General features: G+C 43.8%; 1 protein-coding gene across 1 annotated transcript in view; it reads left to right on the forward strand.

Moving 5' to 3' along the window:
* The window catches only part of LOC137098020 (caspase recruitment domain-containing protein 11-like), a 129,625-nt gene that overhangs the window by 78,521 nt on the left and 27,991 nt on the right, over nucleotides 1-23,113 (forward strand). Inside the window, exons 16-20 of the mRNA XM_067473717.1 lie at nucleotides 1,517-1,643; nucleotides 6,837-7,077; nucleotides 16,581-16,677; nucleotides 20,765-20,860; nucleotides 22,762-22,894. Coding sequence (XP_067329818.1) covers nucleotides 1,517-1,643; nucleotides 6,837-7,077; nucleotides 16,581-16,677; nucleotides 20,765-20,860; nucleotides 22,762-22,894 — 694 coding nt within the window. The remainder of the gene's footprint in view (nucleotides 1-1,516; nucleotides 1,644-6,836; nucleotides 7,078-16,580; nucleotides 16,678-20,764; nucleotides 20,861-22,761; nucleotides 22,895-23,113) is intronic.

Here is a 23,113-nt window from a genome sequence, read left to right on the forward strand (position 1 = left end):
TTCGGGCTATATGGCCATGTTCTAAAGGCATTCTCTCCTGACGTTTAGCCTGCATCTATGGCAAGCATCCTCAGAGGTAGTGAGGTCTGTTGGAACTAGGAAAAAGGCTTTATATATCTGTGGAATGACCAGGGTGGGACAAAGGACTCTTGTCTGCTGGAGCTAGGTGTGAATGTTTCAACTGATCACCTTGATTAGCATTTGATGGCCTGGCAGTGCCTGGAGCAACCTTTTGTTGAGAGATGATTAGATGTCCCAGATTGTTTCCTCTCTGTTGTTTTGCTGTTCTAATTTTAAATACTGGTAGCCAGATTTTGTTCATTTTCATGGTTTCCTCCTTTCTGTTGAAATTTTCCACATGCTTGTGGATTTCAATGGCTTCTCTGTGTAGTCTGACATGGTGGTTGTGAGAGTGGTCCAGCATTTCTGTGTTCTCAGATAATATGCTGTGTCCAGGTTGGTTCATCAGGTGCTCTGCTATGATTCACTTCTCTGGTTGAAGTAGTCTGCAGTGCCTTTCATGTTCCTTGATGCGTGTCTGGGCAATGCTGCGTTTGGTGGTCCCTATGTAGACTTGTCCACAGCTGCATGGTATACGGTAGACTGCTGCAGAAGTGAGAGGATCCCTCTTGTCCTTTGCTGAATGTAGCATTTATTGGATTTTCTTGGTGGGTCTGTACATAGTTTTTATGTTATGTTTCCTCATCAGCTTCCCTCTGCGGTCAGTGGTTCCCTTGATGTATGGCAAGAACACTTTCCCTCTGGGTGGATCTTTGTCTTTACTCTTGTGGCTTGTTCTTGGTCTTGCAGCTCTTCTGATGTCTGAGGTGGTATATAAATGCCTTAAATAAATAAATAAACCGTCTGTTGCACTCCAAGGCTGAGAATTATCTCTCTACTTGACACACAAACCAGTCTAAGGTAAAATAACAAAGCAGTTTATTGAAGAATATATATACAAGTTGGGTATCCTTTATCTAGTATGCTTGGAATCAATCAGAAGTGTTTTGGAATTCAAGGTTTTTTTTCCAAAGTGTGGAATGCCTATATGTACATAATGTGATATCTTGATGATGAAATTCCAAGTTTAAATATGAAAGTTGTTTATGTTCCACACACAAATGATCACAGTACTATTCTATATGTATCTACTCAAAAGTCAGGACTTGCAGGTGATTCATCAAGTCCTCGATTGTGAAAAGCCTGCAAATCAAGCCTCATTTCCCTTCAGCTGCGCAAATCCCCATCACTGCCTTCATAAGACAGACCTGAATTTCACAACAGAGTTATTGTTCTGTTTGCTGCTGTTATTTTACAGCCAGGAGACGGTGGGCAGCCCAGAGAGGAGACATGGAGGGAGAGATTGGGAAGGAAAGGTTATCCATTTAACTGTTGTATCCACGGTGCTCCGAAAGAATAAGACAGGTTGATTGTTGCAGATGGATGCTAACTACACTTAGTTGTAAGTGGAATAAATGCCTCATAGGCGAGAATAACGCTGCTTTTGTATCTCTAGGTGGAGGGATGCATCAGAGGGGAAAACACAACTCTACCCTTGGATGCCTGCACAAAGGAAGAAATGCACTGGATAATTCAGAAGTGTAGTGGACAGCTGATACTCCACTGTAAATCAAATCATGAAGGTAAGGCGTATGTCAAACTTTGAAGCATGCACGTATATTTACAAAGCACACCAAGCAATAATACGAGGGTTGAATGAAAAGTAATGCCTCCACCTTCGTAACTCCTCGACATATGGCAGTACTGGTATGCAGCAGGTACTGGCTTGTTCAGTAGACTCTCCTCTACAGTTCCATTTTGGTGAGAAGCCTTAGCATTGAATGGTTGTGTTGTTAAAGTGCAAAGTATGGAACCCTGCGCAGACAGTCAGTCAATGCAACTTAAGCAACGTATGCAGCAGGTACTGGCTTGTTCAGTAGACTCTCCTCTACAGTTCCATTTTGGCAGGAAGCCTTAGCATTGAATGGTTGTGTTGTTAAAGTGCAAAGTATGGAACCCTGCGCAGATGGTCGGTCAATGCAACTTAAGCAACGTATGCGGCAGGTACTGGCTTGTTCAGTAGACTCTCTTCTACAGTTCCATTTTGGTGGGAAGCCTTAGCATTGAACGGTTGTGTTGTTGAAGTGCAAAGTATGGAACCCTCCGCAGACAGTCAGTCAATGCAACTTAAGCAACGTATGCGGCAGGTACTGGCTTGTTCAGTAGACTCTCCTCTACAGTTTCATTTTGGTGAGAAGCTTTAGCATTGAACGGTTGTGTTGTTAAAGTGCAAAGTATGGAACCCCATGCACACAGTCAGTCAATGCAACTTAAGCAACGTATGCGGCAGGTACTGGCTTGTTCAGTAGACTCCTCTACAGTTCCATTTTGGTGAGAAGCTTTAGCATTGAACGGTTGTGTTGTTAATGTGCAAAGTATGGAACCCTGTGCAGACAGTCAGTCAATGCAACTTAAGCAACGTATGCGGCAGGTAATGGCTTGTTGAGTAGACTCTCCTCTACAGTTCCATTTTGGTGGGAAGCCTTAGCATTGAACGGTTGTGTTGTTAAAGTGCAAAGTATGGAACCCTGTGCAGACAGTCAGTCAATGCAACTTAAGCAACGTGCAGTCATTGAATTCTTGACAGCAGAAGGTGTCACCCCAAAGGATATTAATCAGAGAATGCAAGCTGTTTATGGTGATTGTGTTGATGAGAATACTGTGTGTCGTTGGGCGAGTAAGTTTAAAGATGTTGAGGTGACACCTTCTGCTGTCAAGAATTCAATGACTGCATGTTGCTTAAGTCGCATTGACCGATCCTTTTGGTACTATTGTTGGAGAGTGTTCCCTGGTCAAAGTGGTCCCTGGTCAAGTAGATTAGATTAGGCGATCCCTCATACCCAAGGATGATGGTCCTCCAAGTTCAGTGTTTTAGCAGTGAGTAAGTAGGCGGCTGTGGAGCCCTATTTATTTATTTATTTGGAACATTTGTATCCTGTCCTATCTTGACCTCCGAGGAGGGACTCAGGATGGCTACCAACAGGCAACAATTTGATGCCAAAGCAATAAAAACATCATAAAATACAATCATATGCCTAAAAAGTAAATATAAATATACATTAAACAGTTCACCAGGTTAAAACGTCATCCAAATCCATCCAAATTGCGGTCCAATAAAATCTCATCATTGCCAGTAAAATGCTTACTCCCACAACCAAAATTTAAGTTTCTTCTTGAAGGTTAATTCTTGATCTGCATGTTCTTCCACAATGAAGACATCGGTTTCCAGGGGGAAGATGGTCCCGGTCAAGGTTGGCTTGACATACCTTCCTCTTGGCACATTTCTCTCTTTCCACCTCCATTCGTGCCTCTTCAAATTCTGCAGCATTGCTGGTCACAGCTGACCTCCAGTTAGAGTTCTCAAGGGCCAGGGCTTCCCAGTTCTATGCCACAGTTTTTAAGGTTGGCTTTAAGCCCATCTTTAAATCTCTTTTCCTGTCCACCAACATTGTGTTTTCTATCCTTGAGTTCGGAGTATAGTAACTGCTTTAGGAGACGGTGAACAGTCCCTGGTCAAAATGGTCCCTGGTCAAGTAGATTAGATTAGGTGATCCCTCGTAGCCCAAGAATGATGGTCCTCCAAGTTAAGTGTCTTGGTGGTGAGTCCATAGGTTGCCATAGAGCCTTATTTGTGATCTGCAGGTTCTCCCACAGTGAGGACATCTGTTTCCAGGTGTAAGGTGGTCTTGGCCAGGGTTGGCTTGACACACCTTCCTCTTGGCACATTTCTCCCTTTTGCCCTCCATTCATGCCTCTTCAAATTCTGCAGCACTGCTAGTCACAGCTGACTTCCAGTTAGAATGCTCAAGGGCCAGGACTTCCCAGTTCTTGGTGTCTATGCCTTCTTTAAAGGTTAGTTTTGAGCCCATCTTGAAATCTCTTTTCTTGTCCACAACAATGCATTTCCCATTCTTGAGTTTGGAGTATAGTAACTGCTTTGGGAGACGGTGATCAGTTCCTGGTCAAAATGGACTCTGGTGAAAGTGGTCCCTGGTTAAGTAGATTAGATTAGGTGATCCCTCGTAGCCCAAGAATGATGGTCCTCCAAGTTCAGTGTCTTGGTGGTGAGTCTGTAGGTGTCTGTGGAGCCCTATTCTTGATCCACATGTTCTCCCACAGTGAGGACATCTGTTTCCAGGTGTAAGGTGGTCTTGGCCAGGGTTGGCTTGACACACCTTCCTCCTGGCACATTTCTCCCTTTTGCCCTCCATTCGTGCCTCTTAAATTCTGCACAGCTGACTTCCAGTTAGAATGCTTTTTTTAAAGGTTAGTTTTGAGCCCATCTTGAAATCTCTTTTTCTGTCCACAACAATGCATTTCCCATTCTTGGGTTTGGAGTATAGTAGCTGCTTTGGGAGACGGTGATCAGTCCGTGGTCAAAGTGGTCCCTGGTCAAAACAAAAATTATCTATTTATTTACTATATTTATATACCACTCCTCTCAGCGCAGAGGCGACTTGGAGCTGAGAGAACCACTGTTTTAGCCTCTGTATCTTAAAAGAAATTGCTTCCAAGAGTCACAAAAATGCCACACACAAACACACACACACACCGTACTGGAAGCGTTCAATCCAGTAGTTGCCGTACTGGATGGAACGCTTTAAACAATATTTGCAGAACTGCTGGACCTCTTCCCCTCCACGGCTACAATTCCCTTTTCCTTGTGTATTACGTCTTATTTAGATTGTAAGCCTGAGGGCAGGGAACTGTCAAATTAACAATTTGTAAACTGCTCCGAGAGCCTTTGTGGCTAAAGAACGGGCTATAAATACTCTAAATTAATAAATACGACCGCATTTATATATAAGCTCGATAGAACGAGCATGTACGTGCTCTTCTCCCCAAGTCAAGCGGTCAAGGAGATTTGGAGAAGTTGGACGCCTCGCCGAGAAACGCTCCCCTGCCTCTCCCGCCTCACAGCTTCCCTCGGCTCCTTTCATGTTTCCAAACACAAAAACGAGTGCTACACTTGGCAGGAGCAGAAAAGTGAGATACAGATTGCGTGAGGTGCCAATTAGAGTTAATTATGAAATGATTGAGCTGTACTTTATATAAAGCCAAAAAGGGGGAAAAATCTATAGGAAAAAAAGGGGGATGATGTAAGGCTTGGGGTATAATTTTATCATTACCGGTGTCCTTTTGCAAGAGTGCATTCTTGTGAAGAGATATTTGAAAGCGGGGGTCATCCTACTTCCCTTTCCGAGGGGTTATTTCTCTCAGTAAATGCTTAACATCTGATAGATGGGTTTATCTGTGTCTTCTTGCAGCTCCATTCAAAGAGGGCTGTTTAGAGAGAGTGCCCACACCGTCGCAGTAGAGTGCCTGAAGCTGATCCCTGCCATTTGCAGATTTCTTTTTAAAGAAATGCATTTAATATGTATTGTCGAAGGCTTTCATGGCCGGAATCACTGGGTTGTTGTAGGTTTTTTCGGGCTATATGGCCATGTTCTAGAGGCATTCTCTCCTGACGTTTCGCCTGCATCTATGGCAAGCATCCTTAGAGGTAGTGAGGTCTTTTGGAACTAGGAAAAAGGGTTTATATATCTGTGGAATGACCAGGGTGGGACAAAGGACTCTTGTCAGCTGGAGCTAGGTGTGAATGTTTCAATTGACCAACTTGATTAGCATATAATGGCCTGACAGGGCCTACAGCAAACTTTTGTTGAGAGGTGATTAGATGTTCTTGTTTGTTTCCCCTCTGCTGTTTTGCTGTTCTAATTTTAGAGTTTTTTTAATACTGGTAGCCAGATTGTGTTCATTTTCATGGTTTCCTCCTTTCTGTTGAAATTGTCCACATGCTTCTTGTGGATTTCAATGGCTTCTCTGTCTGACATGGTGGTTGTGAGAGTGGTCCAGCATTTCTGTGTTCCATCCAGTACAGGTGACACCCTCTGCTGTCAAGAATTCAATGACTGCACGTTGCTTAAGTCGCATTGACCAACTGTCTGTGCAGGGTTCCATACTTTGCACTTTAACAACACAACCTGTCAATGCTAAGGCTTCCTACCAAAATGGAACTGTAGAGGAGAGTCTACTGAACAAGCCAGTACCTGCCGCATACCAGTACTGCCATCTGTTGAGGAGTGGAGGCATTACTTTTCATTCAACCCTAGTAGATCCAGGGAAGGGATGCTGCCCCTCTTTTCTGCCTTGATCAGACCACACCTGGAATCACGCTATTTCCAATTCTGTACTCCACAATTGAAGGGAGATGTTGACTCTAAGCTGGAATGTGTCTGAAGAACAAGCCCTATGAGGAGCGGCTTAAAGAACTGGACATGTTTAGCCTGCAGAAGAGAAGGCTGAGAGGAGACATGATGAGGGCCATGTGTAAATATGTGAGGGGAAGTCATAGGGAGGAGGGAGCAAGCTTGTTTTCTGCTGCCCTGGAGACTAGGACGCAATGGAACAATGGCTTCAAAATACAGTGAGAGCTGTTCAGCAGTGGAACTCTCTGCCCCAGAGTGTGATGGAGGCTCCTTCTATGGAGGCTTTTAAACAGAGGCTGGGTGGCCATCTGTCTGAGGTGCTTTCAATGCAATTTTCCTGTTTCTTGGCAGAAAGGGGTTGGACTGCATGGCCCATGAGGTCTCTTCCAACTCTTATGATTTTATGACATAGGAGACAACTTTTTCAACGGCTGCTCCCAAGCAGTTCTTCCATTGGGGTCAGTCATATAGCACCAGACTATATTGAATCAATGGCCTTGCTTAGGGTGAACTAGGTTCCTAAGCTCGTACAACCAATGGTTATGAATTGGGTTCTTTCCATTGTAGAATACAGGAAACTGCTGTCTGAAATCGACGAAGGACTGGTGAAATCAGGAGACTCTTTCTACATCCGCTTGAATCTGAGCATTTCCAGTCAATTGGACTGCTGTTCCCTCTCAGTAAACTGTGATGAGATCCTTCATGTCCTCGACACCATGTACCAAGGGAAGTGTGAATGGCTTTGTGCCCGAGTTGACCCCTTCACTGACAGGGATGGGGATATGGGGACCATCCCCAATGGCAGCAGGTGAGCAAAGTATAACCCTCCTCATCCCCAAACACTACAAATCCAAGTATATTTGATGTAGGAATGGTTGGTGTCTATACTAAGCAGAGAGAGTATGGTATAGTGCCTTGAGTGTTAAATGAAGATGCCAGAAGATGATGGTTAGATCAAGACACCAAGAGACCAAGGTTAGATCAAAACATCAGTTGACCAGGCTTAGATCAAGACATCAGGAGACCAGGTTTAGATTAAGACACGAGGAAACCATGGTTAGATCAAGACACCAAGAGACCAAGATTAGATCAAGACACCAGGAGATCAGGGTTACATCAAGACATCAGGACACCAGGGTTAGGTCAAGACATCATGAGACCAGGGTTGGATCAATACATCAAGAGATCAGGGTTGGATCAATACATCAAGAGATCAGGGTTGGATCAATACATCAGGAGATCAGGGTTGGATTAAGGCAGCAAGAGATCAGGTTTAGATCACAACACAACACCAAGAGACCAAGGTTAGATCAAAACATCAGTTGACCAGGCTTAGATCAAGACATCAGGAGACCAGGTTTAGATTAAGACACGAGGAGACCATGGTTAGATCAAGACAACAAGAGACCAAGATTAGATCAAGACACCAGGAGATCAGGGTTACATCAAGACATCAGGACACCAGGGTTAGGTCAAGACATCATGAGACCAATCAATACATCAAGAGATCAGGGTTGGATCAATACATCAGGAGATCAGGGTTGGATTAAGGCAGCAAGAGGTCAGGGTTAGATCAAGACACCAAGAGACCAGTGTTAGATCAAGACACCAGGAAACCAGGGTTAGATCAAGACATCAGGAGACCAGAGTTAGATTAGGACATCAGGAGACCAGGGTTAGATTATGACATGAGGGGACCAAGGTTAGATCAAGACACCAAGAGACCAGGATTAGATCAAGACACCAAGAAACCAGGATTAGATCAAGACACCAAGAGACCAGGATTAGATCAAGACACCAAGTGACCAGGGTTAGATCAAGACACCAGGAAACCAGGGTTAGATCAAGACATCAGGAGACCAGGTTTAGATCAAGACACCAAGAGACCAGGGTTAGATCAAGACACCAAGAGACCAAGGTTAGATCAAGACACCAAGTGACCAGGGTTAGATCAAGACACCAAGAGACCAGGGTTAGATCAAGACACCAAGTGACCAAGGTTAGATCAAGACACCAAGAGACCAGGGTTAGATCAAGACATCAAGAGACCAGGGTTAGATTAAGACACGAGGGGACCAAGGTTAGATCAAGACACCAAGTGACCAGGGTTAGATCAAGACACCAAGAGACCAGGGTTAGATCAAGACACCAAGAGACCAAGGTTAGATCAAGACACCAAGAGACCAAGGTTAGATCAAGACACCAAGAGACCAAGGTTAGATCAAGACACCAAGAGACCAGGGTTAGATCAAGACACCAAGTGACCAGGGTTAGATCAAGACACCAAAAGACCAGGGTTAGATCAAGACAACAAGGTTAGATCAAGACACCAAGTGACCAAGGTTAGATCAAGACACCAAGAGACCAGGGTTAGATCAAGACACCAAGTGACCAAGGTTAGATCAAGACACCAAAAGACCAGGGTTAGATCAAGACACCAAGGTTAGATCAAGACACCAAGTGACCAGGGTTAGATCAAGACACCAAGTGACCAGGGTTAGATCAAGACACCAAGAGACCAAGGTTAGATCAAGACACCAAGTGACCAGGGTTAGATCAAGACACCAAGTGACCAGGGTCAGATCAAGACACCAAGAGACCAGGGTTAGATCAAGACACCAAGAGACCTAGGTTAGATCAAGACACCAAGAGACCAGGGTTAGATCAAGACACCAAGTGACCAGGGTTAGATCAAGACACCAAGTGACCAAGGTTAGATCAAGACACCAAGTGACCAGGGTTAGATCAGGACACCAAGTGACCAAGGTTAGATCAAGACACCAAGTGACCAGGGTTAGATCAAGACACCAAGTGACCAGGGTTAGATCAAGACACCAAGAGACCAGGGTTAGATCAAGACACCAAGTGACCAGGGTTAGATCAAGACACCAAGTGACCAGGGTTAGATCAAGACACCAAGTGACCACGGTTAGATCAAGACACCAAAAGACCAGGGTTAGATCAAGACACCAAGGTTAGATCAAGACACCAAGTGACCAAGGTTAGATCAAGACACCAAGAGACCAAGGTTAGATCAAGACACCAAGAGACCAGGGTTAGATCAAGACACCAAGAGACCAAGGTTAGATCAAGACACCAAGTGACCAGGGTTAGATCAAGACACCAAGAGACCAAGGTTAGATCAAGACACCAAGAGACCAAGGTTAGATCAAGACACCAAGAGACCAGGGTTAGATCAAGACACCAAGTGACCAGGGTTAGATCAAGACACCAAAAGACCAGGGTTAGATCAAGACACCAAGGTTAGATCAAGACACCAAGTGACCAAGGTTAGATCAAGACACCAAGAGACCAGGGTTAGATCAAGACACCAAGTGACCAAGGTTAGATCAAGACACCAAGTGACCAGGGTTAGATCAAGACACCAAGAGACCAGGGTTAGATCAAGACACCAAGTGACCAGGGTTAGATCAAGACACCAAAAGACCAGGGTTAGATCAAGACACCAAGGTTAGATCAAGACACCAAGTGACCAGGGTTAGATCAAGACACCAAGTGACCAGGGTTAGATCAAGACACCAAGAGACCAAGGTTAGATCAAGACACCAAGAGACCAAGGTTAGATCAAGACACCAAGTGACCAGGGTCAGATCAAGACACCAAGTGACCAGGGTTAGATCAAGACACCAAGAGACCTAGGTTAGATCAAGACACCAAGAGACCTAGGTTAGATCAAGACACCAAGAGACCAGGGTTAGATCAAGACACCAAGTGACCAAGGTTAGATCAAGACACCAAGTGACCAGGGTTAGATCAGGACACCAAGTGACCAAGGTTAGATCAAGACACCAAGTGACCAGGGTTAGATCAAGACACCAAGTGACCAGGGTTAGATCAAGACACCAAGAGACCAGGGTTAGATCAAGACACCAAGTGACCAGGGTTAGATCAAGACACCAAGTGACCAGGGTTAGATCAAGACACCAAGTGACCAGGGTTAGATCAAGACACCAAAAGACCAGGGTTAGATCAAGACACCAAGGTTAGATCAAGACACCAAGTGACCAAGGTTAGATCAAGACACCAAGAGACCAAGGTTAGATCAAGACACCAAGAGACCAGGGTTAGATCAAGACACCAAGAGACCAGGGTTAGATCAAGACACCAAGTGACCAGGGTTAGATCAAGACACCAAGAGACCAAGGTTAGATCAAGACACCAAGAGACCAAGGTTAGATCAAGACACCAAGAGACCAGGGTTAGATCAAGACACCAAGTGACCAGGGTTAGATCAAGACACCAAAAGACCAGGGTTAGATCAAGACACCAAGGTTAGATCAAGACACCAAGTGACCAAGGTTAGATCAAGACACCAAGAGACCAGGGTTAGATCAAGACACCAAGTGACCAGGGTTAGATCAAGACACCAAAAGACCAGGGTTAGATCAAGACACCAAGGTTAGATCAAGACACCAAGTGACCAGGGTTAGATCAAGACACCAAGTGACCAGGGTTAGATCAAGACACCAAAGGTTAGATCAAGACACCAAGTGACCAGGGTTAGATCAAGACACCAAGTGACCAGGGTCAGATCAAGACACCAAGAGACCAGGGTTAGATCAAGACACCAAGAGACCTAGGTTAGATCAAGACACCAAGAGACCAGGGTTAGATCAAGACACCAAGTGACCAGGGTTAGATCAAGACACCAAGAGACCAGGGTTAGATCAAGACACCAAGTGACCAGGGTTAGATCAAGACACCAAGTGACCAAGGTTAGATCAAGACACCAAGTGACCAGGGTTAGATCAGGACACCAAGTGACCAAGGTTAGATCAAGAAACCAAGAGACCAGGGGTATTCTGGGAGTTGGATGCCAAAACAGCCAGAGGACTTCAAGTTGTGCAGGCCCGCTCTAGGCTCTCCATTCCCACTAATCACTTTATACATGTGTTGATGCATTTTGGCTCCCAACATATGATGCTTCAAATAGAACCAAACTGAGCAGTTTCATTGACAAGCGCTTTTGTGAGCTCTTGCCTTCTTTATCAGATGTAAGATGCCTTTGGCACTGAAACAGTGCTTCGCTGTTCACTGAAATGGTACTTGTCTGGTAGCATCTCCCAGAATCCTTCCTGTTTCAAAGAACAGCATTCAGAGCACTATGATTCCACTTTAACTGCTATGGCAACGTCCTATGGAATTATGGGGTTTGCAGGTTAGGAGGGAGGTTTTCAGAATGCTTAACCCAGTGGTTCTCAACCTGTGGGTCCCCAGATGTTTTGGCCTTCAACTCCCAGAAATCCTAACAGTTGATAAACTGGCTGGGATTTCTGGGAGTTGTAGGCCAAAACACCTGGGGATCTACAGGTTGAGAACCACTGGCTTAACCAGAGAACTGTAGTGCCTCACCAAACCATAAAGCTGAAGATCCCATAAGATGTTGACATGATACTTAAATCCAAATCATAGTGCTACATGCAACATGAAAGGACCCAAAGATCTCAAATCAGTGGTTCTCAACCTTTTTTTGACCAGGGACCACTCTCCAACATTAGTACCAAAAGGGTTACGAATCTGTTTTTGGTCAACTTTAGATTCAGTTTGGTTATTTGGGGTGCTGATTCAGAGAACTGCATTGGATAGACCACATCAGCTCTAGTTTCTGATACAGAACATATGCCAACCAGTAGTCGCCATCTGCTCAGCTACAGAAAAAACATTTTTCATAATCTAGAGCTACAGACCTTATTTTAGTTCTTGCAGCCCACCAGTGGTCCATGGTCCACAGATTGGGAACCACTGAGAACAAGCCCTATGAGGAGCGGCTTAAGGAGCTGGGCATGTTTAGCCTGAAGAAGAGAAGGCTGAGAGGAGACATGATAGCCATGTATAAATATGTGAGAGGAAGCCACAGGGAGGAGGGAGCAAGCTTGTTTTCTGCTTCCTTGGAGACTAGGACACGAAACAATGGCTTCAAACTACAAGAAAGGAGATTCCATCTGAACATGAGGAAGAACTTCCTGACTGTGAGAGTCGTTCAGCAGTGGAACTCTCTGCCCCGGAGTGTGGTGGAGGCTCCTTCTTTGGAAGCTTTTAAACAGAGGCTGGATGGCCATCTGTCAGGGGTGATTTGAATGCAATATTCCTGCTTCTTGGCAGAATGGGGTTGGACTGGATGGCCCATGAGGTCTCTTCCAGCTCTTTGATTCTATGCTTCTATGATTCACTGTCTTTAATAGAGTCCTGGATTTTAAAATACTTTTGATTAGGGGTGGAAATGATGTGGTCTTCTAGATGTTCTTAAACTGCAACTCCCAGCATTCCTCCCTATTGACTAGGTAAGCCATGCCTGATGGGAGTCGCAGTCCAACAACATTTGGAGAGCCATGTATTTTTCACTGTAATTAAAAACTTGTCATATATTATATTTTTCATAGAATGCAAGCTATTCAGAGAACTCAGGAAGATGTAGCGAAGTACAAATAAATTATTATTATTATTATTATTATTATTATTATTATTATTAGCTATCCCCTGCCACGTGTTGCTGTGGCCCAGTCTGTGTATATGAGTTGTGTGTGTGTGTGTGTGTGTGTATGAGTATATGTATGTTTGCATATATAAGTGTGGTTTTGCGCATGCGTTGCAATGTAATTTTTGTTTTTTGGCTTTTTAAGTCTCTTCTGTTGTGTTTTTCAGTGTTTTTATGAGTGATAGTCACTCATTGGCCTGATAGGTGTATTGTGTCCAAATTTGGTGTCAATTCGTCCAGTGGTTTTTGAGTTATGTTCATCTCACAAATGAACATAACATTTTTATTTATATATACTAGCCATCCCCTGCCACGCGTTGCTGTGGCCCAGTCTGTGTATATGTGTTTTGTGTGTATATATTTGTGTATTTGTGTATGTTTGCGTATATATGTGTGGTTTTGTGCATGCGTTGTAATGTGTGTGTGTATATATATACATATATATATATATATATATATATATGGCTTTTTAAGCCCCTTCTGCTGTGTTTTTCAGTGTTTGTATGAGTGATGGTCACTTGTTGGCCTGAGAGGTGCCTTGTGTCCAAATTTGGTGTCAATTCGTCCAGTGGTTTTTTAGTTATCTTAATCCCACAAATGGACATTACATTTTATTTATATAGATTATTAGAATCATAGAATCAAATCAAAGAGTTGGAAGAGACCTCCTGGGCCATCCAGTCCAACCCCATTCTGCCAAGAAGCAGGAATATTGCATTCAAATCACCCCTGACAGATGGTCATCCAGCCTCTGCTTAAAAGCTTCCAAAGAAGGAGCCTCCACCACACTCCGGGGCAGAGAGTTCCACTGCTGAACGGCTCTCACAGTCAGGAAGTTCTTCCTCAAGTTCAGATGGAATCTCCTCTCTTGTAGTTTGGAGATTCCATCTGAACATGAGGAAGAACTTCCTGACTTATTATTATTATTATTACTAGCCATCCCTTGCCACGCATTGCTGTGGCCCACATGGTCATGGGGGTTCTGTGTGGGACGTTTGGCCCAATTCTATCGTTGGTGGGGTTCAGAATGCTCTGTGATTATAGGTGAACTACAAATCCCATGTGAACTACAACTCCCAAATGTCAAGATTCTATTTTCCCCAAACTCCACCAGTGTTCACATTTGGGCATATTGAGTATCCATGTAGAGTTTGGGCCAGTACTCTCTGGATGTAGGTGAACTACAACTCCAAAAACAAAGGACACTGCCCACCAAACCCTTCTAGTATTTTCTGTTGGTCATGGGAGAACTGTGTGCCAAGTTTGGTTCAATTCCATCGTTGGTGGGGTTCAGAATGCTCTTTGATTGTAGGTGAACTATAAATCCCAGCAACTACAACTCCCAAATGACAAAATCATTTTTTTTGAGTGAAGGACATACATTGGGTTGTTAGGTGTCTTGTGTCCAAATTTGGTGTCAATTCGTCCAGGGGTTTTTGAGTTCTGTTAATCCCACAAACGAACATTGCATTTTTACTTATATTGATTATTATTATTGTTATTGTTAATATTAACTTTGATTACTAGGCAATTTAAAAACACAATAAGCAAACAACCAAATATCCCTACTGATCTTGAGTTGCCAATGCTGGGCTTTGAATACCACAGTGTCTGCTCTCTAAATTGTTGTAAATCTGGAACTGAGTTGGCATCGTGTTTATGAATATAAATCAACATATTTCTCTCTTCGAGGGCTAACTCTAGGGAATATCTCATCCTCATCTCCTGCCTGTAGTCCCCCTTGCAGGGCTATAGTCAGAAAGACAGCATTTGTGAAGCACTTTTGACTATTTAGAAAGCAACTTACAAATACCAGAAATACCAGAAATAAATGTCATGCAGTAGTACAAAACCCAGGCATGGACTAGAGTTAAACAAAAACTCAAATTATCAAATTATCGGGTTGTGGTAGGTTTTTTCGGGCTATATGGTCATGTTCTAGAGGCATTCTCTCCTGACGTTTCGCCTGCATCTATGGCAGTGTTTCTCAACCTTCCTAATGCCACGACCCCTTAATACTGTTCCTCGTGTTGTGGTGACCCCCAACAAGAACATTATTTTCGTTGCTACTTCATAACTAATTTTGCTGCTGTTATGAATTCTAATGTAAATATCTGATATGTAGAATGTATTTTCATTCACTGGACCAAATTTGGCACCCAAATTTGAATACTTGTGGGATTGAGAGAGATTGATTTTATCATATTGGGAGTTGTAGTTGCTGGAATATATAAGGGTTCACCAACAATTAAAGAGCATTCTGAACTCCGCCAATGATGGAATTGGACCCAACGTGGCACACAGAACTCCAACAGAAAACACTGGAAGGGTTTTGGAGTTGTTCACCTACATCCAGAGAGCATTGTGGACTCAAACAATGATGGATCTGCACCAAACATAGCATGAATACTCAATATGCCCAAATGTGAACACTGGTGGAGATTGGGGGAAACAGACCTTGACATTTGATAGTTGTAGTTTCTGGGATTTATAGTTCACCTACAATCAAAGAGCATTCTGAACCTCACCAATGATGGAATTGGCCCAAACATTCCACCCAGAACCCCCATGACCAACAGAAAATACTTTGTTTTCTGATGGTCTTTGGTGACCCCTCTGACACCCCCTCATGACCCCCCCAAGGGTCCCGACCCCCAGGTTGAGAACCACTGATCTATGACAAGCATCCTCAGAGGTAGATGCAGGCGAAATGTCAGGAGAGAATGCTTCTAGAACATGGCCATATAGCCCGAAAAAACCTACAACAACCCAGTGATTCCGGCCATGAAAGCCTTATTTATTTATTTGCTTTATTTCTATACCGCATATTTCAGCCCAGACAGGCGACTCAATGCGGTTCGACAATACAATAAGCTCACAATACAATAAGCCTTCGACAATACAATAAGCTCACTATGTCTGAGGATGCTTGCCATAGATGCAGGCGAAACGTCAGGAGAGAATGCCTCTAGACCATGGCCATACAGCCCGAAAAAACCTACAACAACCCAGTGATTCCGGCCATGAAAGCCTTCGACAATACAATAAGCTCACTATGTCTGAGGATGCTTGCCATAGATGCAGGCGAAACGTCAGGAGAGAATGCCTCTAGACCATGGCCATACAGCCCGAAAAAACCTACAACAACCCAGTGATTCCGGCCATGAAAGCCTTCGACAATACAATAAGCTCACTATGTCTGAGGATGCTTGCCATAGATGCAGGCGAAACGTCAGGAGAGAATGCCTCTAGACCATGGCCATACAGCCCGAAAAAACCTACAACAACCCAGTGATTCCGGCCATGAAAGCCTTCGACAATACAATAAGCTCACTATGTCTGAGGATGCTTGCCATAGATGCAGGCGAAACGTCAGGAGAGAATGCCTCTAGACCATGGCCATACAGCCCGAAAAAACCTACAACAACCCAGTGATTCCGGCCATGAAAGCCTTCGACAGTACATCAAATTATCGTTCAGGAATGAAGATGCAAAATCTGCAGGTAGAACTGTAATTATTCCAAAAGTTTGGGGCTGAGGCATGGAGAAAAACCTTGGGAAATATGTGTGATTATCAGGGGTAAAGAAAGGATGAATGTGCTTGCCATGAGCATCGATCCCTCTTCTGAACTGCCTCCAGCTTTTTGGGATGGGGAGAAAATATTGAATGTCTCCAGCCTAAACAATTAGGAGACAATGATGTGCAGTCAAGACTGCCTTTCCTTTACTGGACTTCTTCATGCTACTATTTTTCCTTGATTTACTCGATGGTTGATGCCCTGAGTTTGCACAGACTTCCAAATCTTTGTTTGTAGAGCCCAACAGCTCCTCCTAGTGAAGTTGCAACGGCTGATGAACAAAGGAAACCGGGATGAGATGGACAATTCGTACGGTACGCTCCGAACGTCGCGGGTAAGTCGTGCCTTTGAGATCCATCATCTTGCTTAAGTTGGGTGCTGCTTCTCCTAATCCTTTTCCTCCTTTCATTGTCCGTGAATGCACTGTTCTCTGTGATATTTCAGTTGGTTAATATGATAGATAAGCTTCAGAATGCAAGATTTCTGCCCATGCATTTTCCCACCAAAAATTGCAGAATTCAACTCATAGTTTGGAATGTGTTGCTGTTAATTGTTGTCAAATCAACCTCAACCTATGGCAGTGGTTCTCAACCTTCCTAATGCCGCGACCCCTTAACACAATTCCTCGTATTGTGGTGACCCCCAACCATAACGTTATTTTCGTTGTTGCTTCACAACTGTAATTTTGCTATTGTTATGAATTGCCATGTAAGTATCCAATATGCAGGATGTATTTCCATTTACTGGACCAAATTTGGCACAAATACCCGATACACCCAAATTTGAACACTAGTGGGGTTGAGCAGGGGGTTGATTTTTTCAATTGGGAGTTGTAGTTGCTGGGATTTATAGTTCATCTACAATCAAAGAGCATTCTGAACTCCACTAATGATCAAATTGAACCAAACTTGGTACACAGAACTCCCATGACCAACAGAAAATACTGGAAGGATTTGGTGGGCATTGTCCTTGAGTTTGGGAGTTGTAGTTCACCTACACCCAGAGAGCACTGTGGACTCAAACAATGATGGATCTGGACTAAACTTGGCATGAATACTAGGGCTGGGCGGTTTCGTTTCGTTAATTCGTAATTCGTTAATAATTCGTTATTTTTTTCAATTACAAAACGATAACGAACCATTCTGGAGCAATTTTTTTAAAAAACGAATTTTTAAACACGTTTTGTAAATGCTTCGTATTTCGTTATTGTATTCATTTCGTTATTGTTCTGAGGTCGTTTCGTTATTATTTCCGCATGTCTGGGGCAAGTTTTTTGTTTAATTAGTGAAAAAAAATTATAATATCTCACCAACAGTCAACAACAGAGGGAGAGGGAAGCTTCAGAAGTTTTTGGAGGTTTTTTAGCGTATTTCGCGGTCGCGTCCGCCATTAACGAATCGATTCGTTATTGTTTCGGAAATCGATTCGTTAATGTTTTGTAATTTTTTTCACATTTACGAAATTTCGTAAATATCGAACTTTTTAAAAGGAAAATTTTGTAATTATTTTAAATAACGAAACGCAAAAACCCCCAAAAAACGAATCGATTTTAGAAACAAATTTTTCCGTTGTTACCCAGGCCTAACGAATACTCAATATGCCCAAATGTATACACTGGTGGTGTTTGGGGAAAATAGACCTTGACATTTGGGAGTTATAGTTCCTTGAATTTATAGTTCACCTACAGTCAAAGAGCATTCTGAATCCCACCAATGATAGAATCGGCCAAACTTCCCACACAGAACCCCCATGACTAACAGAAAATACAGTGTTTTCTGATGGTCTTTGGCGACCCCTTTGACACCCCATCGTGACCCCCCCCCCCCAGGGGTCCTGACCCCCAGGTTGAGAACCACTGACCTATGGGATCCTATGAATGACAGACCTCTATGTCTCCCTGCTCTTGACAGACCTTCCAAGGTCTTGCCAACAGAGAGCTGTGAGTTTGCACAACTTTAATAGGGCTTAGTTAAACATAGTTTGGAAATACAAATTGTGTATTAATGAAATTCGTAAATCAGTGGCAGAGCCCTTGAAGAAGTTCCTATCTTCAATCCATAATGGTAGTAATAAATATGTATGTGAGGCTTCAAGTCAGAATTTCAAAGGATAGTACGAGGGTTACCTGGAAAGTAAGATTACCAGGCATGTAGCACTCATGGGGAACTTTCGCAGGCAAAGTTGGTATCACTGCCATGTAGAGGGAAGCCAGCGGAAGTGAACGAGCAGTGCCAGTCGTCAGTAGCTCATCAACTGGCGTTGTGGTGAAGGTTGGAGATGAGCATCCTCATTCCATTTTCCTCTAAGTGCAACATTCACGCTGTAATACGCTACCAAAATGCTAAGGGGAACTTTCGCAGGGGGAAGTTGGTATCATTGCCATGTAGAGGGAAGCCAGCGGAAGTGAACGAGCAGTGCCAGTCATCAGTAACTCATCAACTGGCGTTGTGGTGAAGGTTGGAGATGAGCATCCTCATTCCATTTTCCTCCAAGTGCAACATTCACGCTGTAATACGCTACCAAAATGCTAAGGGGAACTTTCGCAGGGGGAAGTTGGTATCATTGCCATGTAGAGGGAAGCCAGCGGAAGTGAACGAGCAGTGCCAGTCGTCAGTAGCTCATCAACTGGCGTTGTGGTGAAGATTGGAGGTGAGCGTCCTCATTCCATTTTCCTCCAAGTACAACATTCACACTGTAATACGCTACCTAAATGCTAAAGGGAACTTTTGCAGGGGGAAGTTGGTATCATTGCCATATAGGGGGAAGCCAGCAGAAGTGAATGAGCAGTGCCAGTCAGTAGCTCATCAACTGGCGTTGTGGTGAAGGTTGGAGATGAGCATCCTCATTCCATTTTCCTCTAAGTGCAACATTCACGCTGTAATACGCTACCTAAATGCTAAGGGGAACTTTCGCAGGGGGAAGGTGGTATCATTGCCATGTAGGGGGAAGCCAGAGGAAGTGCACGAGCAGCGCCAGTCGTCAGTAGCTCATCAACTGGCATTGTGGTGAAGGTTGGAGATGAGCATCCTCATTCCATTTTCCTCCAAGTACAACATTCACACTGTAATACGCTACCTAAATGCTAAGGGCATCAACTCCGCTGCAATTCAACGCGAAATCATTTCAGTTTATGGAGAGGACATAATATCAAGATAGCATGTGACAAAATGGGTATGGAATATATTATGAGACCATAAAGAAATTTCACAGAGCCATCCAAAACAAATGTGGGATGCTGATGGTGGGAGTCTGTCTCCTTCATGTCAATGCGCTTCCACACACCACACATGCAACACTAAAGTTGTTGACTTCCTTTGGTTGGGATGTTTTAAGCCACCCCATTCACAGCCCCAGTCTCACACCCAGTGACTATTATCTGTCCACTAAATTGAAGGAACACATGGGTGGAAAACACTTTTCTGACAATGACAAGGTGAAAATCAAAGTGACGAACTGGCTGAAAATGGCGGAGGGAAACTTCTATGACACAGGCATCAAACACTCATCCCACGGATGACAAAATGTATTGAACTGCATGGTGATTATGTGGAAAAATAATGTAATACCTATGCTACAATCCATGTACACTTTATTAAAATATAATTAGTCTTTGTATTTTGAAAAAATATTGTAACCTTACTTTCCGGATATCGCTCGTAGCTTTATTTATATCCATCTTTTTCTCAAATGAAAACATATACACCATGATTTAAATTATATTAAACTTGGAGCCCCTGGTGGCAAAGTTTAGCTGAGCTGCTAAACTTGTTGACCGAAAGGTTGGTGGTTCAAATCCTGGGAGCAGGGTAAGCTCCTGCTGTTAGGCCCAGCTTCTGCCAACCTAGCAGTTCAAAAATATGCAAATGTGAATATTTATTTATTTACTTTACTTTACTTTACTTTACTTGCTGCTGAACTTGCTGACCGAAAGGTTGGCAGTTCAAATCCAGGGAGCGGGGTGAGCTCCCGCTGTTAGCCCCAGCTTCTGCCAACCTAGCAGTTCAAAAATATGCAAATGTGAATATTTATTTATTTATTTATTTATTTACTTTACTTTACTTTACTTTACTTGTATACCGCTCCTCTAAGCCATCAGGCGACTCATCAAGCCATCAGGCGAATAGATCAATAGGTACCATTCTGACGGGAAGTTAACGGCACTCCATGCAGACATGCAGGCCACATGACCTTGGAGGTGTCTATGGACAACGCCGGCTCTTCAGCTTAGAAATGGAGATGTGCACAATGCCGGCTCTTCGGCTTAGAAATGGAGAGTAGGACACGGCTGGACTTAATGTCAGGGGAAAGGCTTTACTTTACTATGAATGGATTCTGTTGTAATTGAGCCTGCTTAGACAAAGAAGCTGTTTTCAACAAGTTTGCACACTGTTTTCTCCTGAAATATGTTTCCCTTCTGACAGAATACACTGCAGCCGGAAGACCACACGCCACCGAGCGACGCTAAAACCAGTCCCCGCCTTTCCCGAGCCAGCTTCCTTTTGGGGCAGATTCTACAGGTAAAAAAAAGAAACACATTGAAATGTTACCTTTTGTCAGCATGCACAGTTTTGGCTGGCTTTCCCTTGCATTAGTCTCACTTTGTCTCTCCTTTTGCAAGTCATGTTTCTCCCATCTGTGCCAACTGCAGGGTTCGTTGGAGCTGTGGAAAGCACTGAAACCACATTTGGGGTTATCAAAAAAGCCAAGTTAGTTGATAGCATATAGTACCAGGGTCTCAAGCTGATAATCCTGCCAGTGGGATGCAGGTGTTGTTGCCTTCTGCACTGCTGTTCTGCCACTTACCCAAGGAAGCAATGGCCGGCTTGTTATTTGCTATGCTTTGGCACCACCACAGTGGCTGGTCAGAGAATGTCACTGCATGCACCAGCTTAGCAGAGGCTGGTGGGGTTCTATGTGCACACAGTTGCGTCCCTTGAATGCCATAGTGAATTTGTTCTGGGTTGAGTCTGAACTTTGAAGGATCTTTCTAAGATGCTCAAGCCCTGGTTGGGGCCTCCAGTCTTTTGAAGTTCGGTCAGCATCTTTCAGGAGTGCTTTAGTTGTATATTCCAGTACAGTGGAGATTTGGGCTAGATGGCCTTTCTGGTCCCTTCCAACTTTAGTTACACTTCTACAACTGACTTAAGGAAAGGCATCTATGGACAGCAGGCTCCTCAGCATGGAAAATGAAACGACAGCACCTCCCCATGGCCGAGAAGGTGGCCTTCTGCAGCTGGCAGATGGTAATTTTGTCAGCGCTGATTGTGTTTAAGTGCAGGCCAAGGTCTTTAGGCACTGCACCCAGTGTGCCAATCACCACTGGGACCACCTTGACTGGCTTGTGCCAGAGTCTTTGCAGTTCGATCTTTAAATCCTCATATCATGACAGCTTTTCCAGTTGTTTCTCTTCAGTCCTGCTGTCACCTGGGATTGCAACATCAACAATCCATACTTTTTTTTTAAACATGATTGTGAGTTCAGGAGTCTTGTGCTCCAAAATTCTATCTGAATTTGGAAGTCCCAGAGGAGTTTGACGTGTTCATTTTCTGTGACTTTTTCAGGCTTGTGATCCCACCAGTTCTTTGTCGCAGGCAGATGGTATTTGTGGCACAAGTTCCAATGCATCATAGGAGTTACGGTGTTATGCCTCTGCTTGTAGTCTGTCTGCACAATCTTCTTGCAGCAGCTGAAATAATGAGCCCCCGGTGGTGCAGTGGGTTAAACCTCTGTGCCGGCAGGACTGAAGATCGACAGGTCGCAGGTTCGAATCCAGGGAGAGGTGGATGAGCTCCCTCTATCAGCTCCAGCTCCTCATATGAGGACATGAGAGAAGCCTCCCACAAGGATAATTAAAACATCAAAAATCATCCGGGTGTCCTTGCAGATGACCAATTCTCTCACACCAGAAGCAACTTGCGGTTTCTCAAGTCGCTCCTGACATGACTAAAAAAAAAAAGCTGAAATAATAATTTATTATTACTAATAATAATTACTACTACTACTAATAATAATAATAATAATAGTAATAATAATAAATCAGTGCCAGTAAACATTGTTACCCATTACAATGTGCATTGCATCTCACTGGGTTGTCTACAGCTCTTTCCATTTTGTCAAGATCCATCAAGGATCTGACTGCAGATTTATTTCCGTGTACAGTGTGAGTTAGGACACAGGCCAACACAGATAGGTCCAAAGTTGCGTGCCAAAGGTCATGTTCCAGATCAACAATTGAAATAAATTCAGAAAACTCACAGCAAGTTGCATGATTCAAACAAGCCGAAGGCGGTCAAGTCCAAATAGCAGTTGTGTAGTGGGATGGACTCAGGGATTTCTTCCTTCTTGGATGCATTTCCAGTGAGATGGGCTGCTCTCCTTGAAAGGTCCTAGTCTTGACCAAGCCTTTGCCTTCTCTCAGTTTGTCAGCAGGTCGGAAAACAAGTACAAGCGAATGAACAGCAACGAACGCGTCCGCATTGTCACCTCGAAAGACACCCGTTCCAGATCAGAGGTCCAGCCGGTGACCAAGGCCATGATCGACAGATTTGAAGGTATGGCATGACATTTCATACTCTGTCTCAGAAGGGCGCAGAAAAAATGATCTATGAGCACTAGTGCTGGTCTGGGATTGCTATGAGTAATTGCCACCAAGGGCAATGAGTAGACTGCATTGGCCTCAAATCTTCCCAAATGGTCCATTGAATCAATAGGAATATGAATAAGGGTTTCTTCTATTTCATACAGCTTACTTCCTTAGGCGATCCCTCGTT

This window comes from Anolis sagrei, chromosome X (assembly GCF_037176765.1).
Source record: "Anolis sagrei isolate rAnoSag1 chromosome X, rAnoSag1.mat, whole genome shotgun sequence".
NCBI classification, from domain to species: Eukaryota; Metazoa; Chordata; class Lepidosauria; order Squamata; family Dactyloidae; genus Anolis; species Anolis sagrei.